Below are 6,000 nucleotides of genomic sequence, written 5' to 3' on the forward strand. Positions count from 1 at the left end.
AGGGTTTGAGGGGAAATGTTTTCTCCCAAGGGTGGTGGGGGTCTGGAACTCACTGCCTGAAAGGATGGTAGAGGCAGAAACCCTCACCACATTTAGAAAGTGCTTGGATGTGCACTTGAAGCGCCGTAAGCTGCAGGGCTACGGACCAAGTGCTGGAAAGTGGGATTAGGCTGTGACGTGGGGCTTTCGAGCTCTGTTATAATTAAAGGGTTATACAATTATAATGGATGTCGCAACTAAAAAGGGCTTTTGTAGCGGTCAACTTTACAAGCTGTGTAACCAGAGGACAATTACAGGAGGCCAAACTGCTGAACCAGAGGAGGCCCAGAGGGCAGCTAAACAGGGCAAGGAGTCAAAAGTGACATGTTGGAAAAACTCCATTTGGTACGAGACATAGGTGAACGATTGTGTGACGCAAAAGGGAATTCGTCAAGCAGCAATTGTGCATGCGGGCTTTGGGCCAATTAAATGGCATTGGTGGGGGGGTTGGGGGCGTGCACGAGGCTGACATGCATCATTAAGTGTATAAAAGGTTGCTTGGAACTTTGTATCATCGGAGAGGCCTGGCGACAGACAACCAGCAAGCAGGTTCCCCACCGGTGCAAATGAAAGACTACTTGAATCTTCGAATCCAGACCCGGTGTTGAGTGTTTATTTTAAATACTCCACTACAGGCTGGATAGCTCTTTGTCGGCCGGCACCGATATGATGGGCCAAGATGGCCTCCTTCCATGCTGTCTGCAGGATGCATCTGTAGTAAAAGGCTGCTTCAAGTGCTTGTCAGGAGAATCAATGTGAGAGTGATTTTAAGGGCCTTTTTGACTCTTGCCAATCATCTAATCACATTTGTATTTCTTGAGGACAAATTCAGGGCATTTATAGCGATTTATAGTGATGGGGTCTGTAATTTCTCAACCAGTATTGATCACTAATCACATGCTGCAGAATAGAGATGGGAGAATAAAATGAGAAAAGTTACATACAAGTACATTGCTGTAATGTTCATATTAATCATGGATTTTTTTCCCTCTCTGGTCCACAGTACAAGTAGGGTATGTCATCCCATGAGGAAGGAAATAAGAGTCCAACTCAGTTTGCTGATAGATTTTATTTTATAAACCAACAGGGGCTAGAATAAAAGAAAGGTTAATTATGTTATTGATGGGGACCAGGTCCCCTGTTCTCTCTGTCAACCCCCATGGGGAAAGTTCTTTGCCTGAAAGAAAACACACATGTGCAGAACGGCTGTTGCTATGGACGCCAGCTTTGCACAACTGAATACATCGCTGAGGCCCATTTCACATCGCTAAGGCTATCGCCCAAATTAAAAAGGCGAAACTAGCGGTTTTTAAAATGGGTGATATTCCAGCGATCCTGAAAAATAAAAAAAAGCACTCAGGCCGGAAATATCGTCCGTTTTTGGGTGATAGCGACCATAGTGGAAAGTCAAGCCTCATGATTCTCTGTACCTGTCAGTAAAGGGACGAGCTGAAATAATGGGTCAGGGCCTCTCAATGGGCTGTGGAGGCTCAGTCTTTGAGTATCGTCAAATCAGAGATCAATAGATTTTTGCATATTAATGGATCCAAGGGATATGGGGATAGTGCAAGAGGCAGATGATCAGCCACGATCTCACTGAATAGCGGAGCAGGCTCGAGGGGTCGAATGGCCGACTCCTGCTCTGAATTCTTATGTTACGTCCTCTCAGTGAGGTAATTCATCTTCAGCGCCCCACTGAATGACAATACAGAGGATCACAGAAATTACAGCGCAGAGATGGCCATTTAGCCCAGTGCAGCAGCAGTCGTTCATCAACTGGATTGCACTCCCCTGCTCTTATAGAATTGTTGAGAGAAACTCACTGGGTCGGTACCTATCAGTGAGTGTACAGGGGGAACTCACTGGGTCGGTACCTATCAGTGAGTGTACAGAGGGGGAACTCACTGGGTTGGTACCTATCAGTGAGGGTACAGAGGGGGAACTCACTGGGTCGGTACCTATCAGTGAGGGTACAGAGGGGGAACTCACTGGGTGGGTACCTATCAGTGAGGGTACAGAGGGGGAACTCACTGGGTTGGTACCTATCAGTGAGTGTACAGAGGGGGAACTCACTGGGTTGGTATCTATCAGTGAGTGTACAGAGGGGAACTCACTGGGTCGGTACCTATCAGTGAGTGTACAGAGGGGGAACTCACTGGGTTGGTACCTATCAGTGAGTGTACAGAGGGGGAACTCACTGGGTTGGTACCTATCAGTGAGGGTACAGAGGGGGAACTCACTGGGTTGGTACCTATCAGTGAGGGTACAGAGGGGGAACTCACTGGGTTGGTACCTATCAGTGAGTGTACAGAGGGGGAACTCACTGGGTTGGTACCTACCAGTGAGTGTACAGCGGGGGAACTCACTGGGTCGGTACCTATCAGTGAGGGTACAGAGGGGGAACTCACTGGGTCGGTATCTATCAGTGAGTGTACAGGGGGAACTCACTGGGTCGGTACCTATCAGTGAGGGTACAGAGGGGGAACTCACTGGGTTGGTACCTATCAATGAGGGTACAGAGGGGGAACTCACTGGGTTGGTACCTATCAGTGAGGGTACAGAGGGGGAACTCACTGGGTTGGTACCTATCAGTGAGGGTACAGAGGGGGAACTCACTGGGTTGGTACCTATCAGTGAGTGTACAGAGGGGGAACTCACTGGGTTGGTACCTACCAGTGAGTGTACAGCGGGGGAACTCACTGGGTCGGTACCTATCAGTGAGGGTACAGAGGGGGAACTCACTGGGTCGGTATCTATCAGTGAGGGTACAGAGGGGGAACTCACTGGGTTGGTACCTATCAATGAGGGTACAGAGGGGGAACTCACTGGGTTGGTACCTATCAGTGAGGGTACAGAGGGGGAACTCACTGGGTTGGTACCTATCAGTGAGGGTACAGAGGGGGAACTCACTGGGTCGGTACCTATCAGTGAGGGTATGGGGGGAACTCACTGGGTCGGTACCGATCAGTGAGTGTACAGAGGGGGAACTCACTGGGTTGGTACCTATCAGTGAGGGTACAGAGGGGGAACTCACTGGGTTGGTACCTATCAGTGAGGGTACAGAGGGGGAACTCACTGGGTTGGTACCTATCAGTGAATGTACAGAGGGGGACTCACTGGGTCGGTACCTATCAGTGAGTGTACAGAGGGGGACTCACTGGGTCGGTACCCATCACTGATGTAAGATTATAGCCTTTTTGCTTATTAATACTTGCTTTTAATAGATGTGGACAATCATACTTAGCTTAAAGGGTTGATGGGAAAATAATGGCCGTGACTAAATAAAGAGCAAACATTTGATTACAATATACAAATAACGGAGCAATGGTGCATTGAGAGAACATTATAGCTGGACCTTGGAAAAGGACGAGGAACTGCTCAAACAGAAACTAGACCGAGAACCACGTAGCAATGCAGACAGAAAGGAAAAGGGCTTGCATTGAACCAAGGTTCTTGAAATAGTTTAACTGCCCTGGAAACATACAGAGAAAGGAAGGTTGTTTGTCAGTCAGTGATTGGCTCAGTAAGGCTCCATAGGTTTTCAATGAGAACAAGAGTATAAGAAGGGGGCCTCAACAGCCACATAGGATTATGAGGGGGCTTGACAAGGTGGATGCAGAGAGGATGTTTCCACTGATTGGGGGAGACTAGAACTAAGGGGCATAATCTTAGAATAAGGGGATTCCCATTTAAAACTGAGATGAGGAGAAATTTCTTCTCTCAGAAGGTTGTAAATCTGTGGAATTCACTGCCTCAGAGAGCTGTGGAAGCTGGGACATTGAATAAATTTAAGACAGAAATAGACAGTTTCTTAAACGATAAGGGGTTAAAATGCAGCAGATTAGGAGTTGAGTTCGGTAAATTTGGGGAGTCACTCAGAGATGGAGATGGGCAAGAGGGTGCAGAAACTCTTTCTTTTACCCAAGGTAGAACAGGATAGTAGAACTCCTCAGTATACCTTGTAAATTAGAGGTATGGCAGCACAGTGGTTATATTACTGGACTAGTAATCCAGAGGCCTGGACTGATGATCCAGAGACGTGGGTTCAAATCCCACCACGGCAGCTGGGGAATTTAATAAATCTGGAATAAACAGCTAGTATCAGTAATGTTGACCATGAAACTGCCGGATTGTCGTAAAAAACCTATCTGGTTCACTAATGTCCTTCGGGGAAGGAAATCTGCCGCCCTTACCCGGTCTGGCCTACAAGTGACTCCAGACCCACAGCGATGTGGTTTACTTTCAACTGCCCTCTGATTGGTGGCTCACCACCACCTTCTCAAGGGCACATCCCATGAACAAATATTTTTTTTTTTTAAATTGCTGCTCTGGATACAGCAATTGCACTGATCCTTGCTTGTTCTGAATAAAGTTCAATCACTGCTCCCAATACGGACCAACATCAGATCGTTTGGAATAACAGAGATCCCAAAAAGGGGAATTCTCACAAATCTACTGATGGTACAGGGAGAAACTCGGCAGGTCAGCATCTATCGCTGAACGGTACTAACAATTACAAAATGCTGCGGTACAGATGGATCTGGGGGTCAAAAAACTCAAAAAAGTTAGCATGCAGGTACAGCAAGTAATTCGGAAAGCAAATGGAATGTTGGCCTTTATTGCAAAGGGGATGGAGTATAAAAGTACGGCAGACTTGCTATAACTATGCAGGGTATTGGTGAGGCCACACCTGGAGTACTGCGTACAGTTTTGGTTTCCCTATTTAAGGAAGGATATACCTGTATTGAAGGCAGGTCAGAGAAGGTTCACGAGGTTGATTCCTAAGATGAAGGGGTTGTCATATGATGAAAGGTTGAGCAGTTTGGGCCTATACTCATTGGAGTTTAGAAGACTGAGAGGTGATCTTATTGAAACGTATAAGATTCTGAGGGGGCTTGACAGGGTAGATGCAGAGAGGATGTTTCCTCGCGTGGGGGAGCCGAGAACTAGGGGGCATAATCTCAGAATAAGGGGTCGCCCATTTAAAACGGAGATGAGGAGGAATTTCTTCTCCCAGAGGGTCATGAATCGTTGGAATTCTCTGCCCCAGAGAGCTGTGAAGGCTGGGTCATTGAATATATTCAAGATGGAGACACAGATTTTTGAACGATAAGGGAGTCAAGGCTTATGGGGAGCGGGCAGGAAAGTGGAGTTGAGGCCAAGATCAGATCAGCCATGATCTTATTGAATAGTGGAACAGGGTCAAGGGGCCAAATAGCTTACTCCTATTTCTTATGTTCTAATGTAACCAAGCGAGTGTCCCCCGTACTATCAGTGACTGTGTGCATTTATTAAGCTGTTTAACTGTGACAACACTGGCTGGCCACAGGCCCTTTGGTATTGTGCTGTTTACCTGCTCTTCGAATGAAGACATTTGCCACTTGTACATCCTCAAGACATCCAGCAGACTTCCTGCATCCACCACATCCTCTGTAGTCTCTTCCCCATTGGATAATACTAGCAGTAGAGAAGGAGAAAATAAAAGCACTCAATGAGCAACCGTCCCCCTTCTGCCCCTCCAATTATCTGCAGAGCTCAGCAGTCGGGGAGCTCAGCCACACAATGAGCTCCCTGTATCTTAACCGCAGCTCGACAGCAATAGAACGTCTCATTGCATTAACATAGCGCCTTTCACAACCTCAGGACGTCCCAAAGTGCTTTACAACCAATGACGTACTGTCATACGTCTGTGGTAATCAACAAACTTTGCAAACACTGAAAGATTTGGAGAGAAGCTCAGAACATTGAACTCCTGAACACATCAGGCAAACATCTACATTTCTAACTCCCGTCACCTGACAAAAGCAAAATACTGCAAGGATCGGAAATATAAACAGCAAACACTGGAAACACTCAGCAGGTCAGGCAGCATCTGTGGAGAGAGAGAGTTCATGTTTCAGGTCGATGACTTTTCGCCAGAACTGGAAAAAGTTAGAGTTACAACATGGGAAGAAGTAAAGA

At 46.9% G+C, this 6,000-nt stretch overlaps 1 protein-coding gene across 8 annotated transcripts in view; it reads right to left on the reverse strand.

Annotated features, from left to right (window-relative positions):
* The window catches only part of LOC139269037 (ubiquitin carboxyl-terminal hydrolase 30-like), a 90,862-nt gene that overhangs the window by 43,382 nt on the left and 41,480 nt on the right, over nucleotides 1–6,000 (reverse strand). For all 8 annotated transcript variants that reach the window (XM_070888002.1, XM_070888004.1, XM_070888009.1 and 5 more), the window contains one exon: nucleotides 5,393–5,496. In XM_070888002.1, coding sequence (XP_070744103.1) covers nucleotides 5,393–5,496 — 104 coding nt within the window. The remainder of the gene's footprint in view (nucleotides 1–5,392; nucleotides 5,497–6,000) is intronic.

This window comes from Pristiophorus japonicus, chromosome 8 (genome assembly GCF_044704955.1).
Source record: "Pristiophorus japonicus isolate sPriJap1 chromosome 8, sPriJap1.hap1, whole genome shotgun sequence".
NCBI classification, from domain to species: Eukaryota; Metazoa; Chordata; class Chondrichthyes; family Pristiophoridae; genus Pristiophorus; species Pristiophorus japonicus.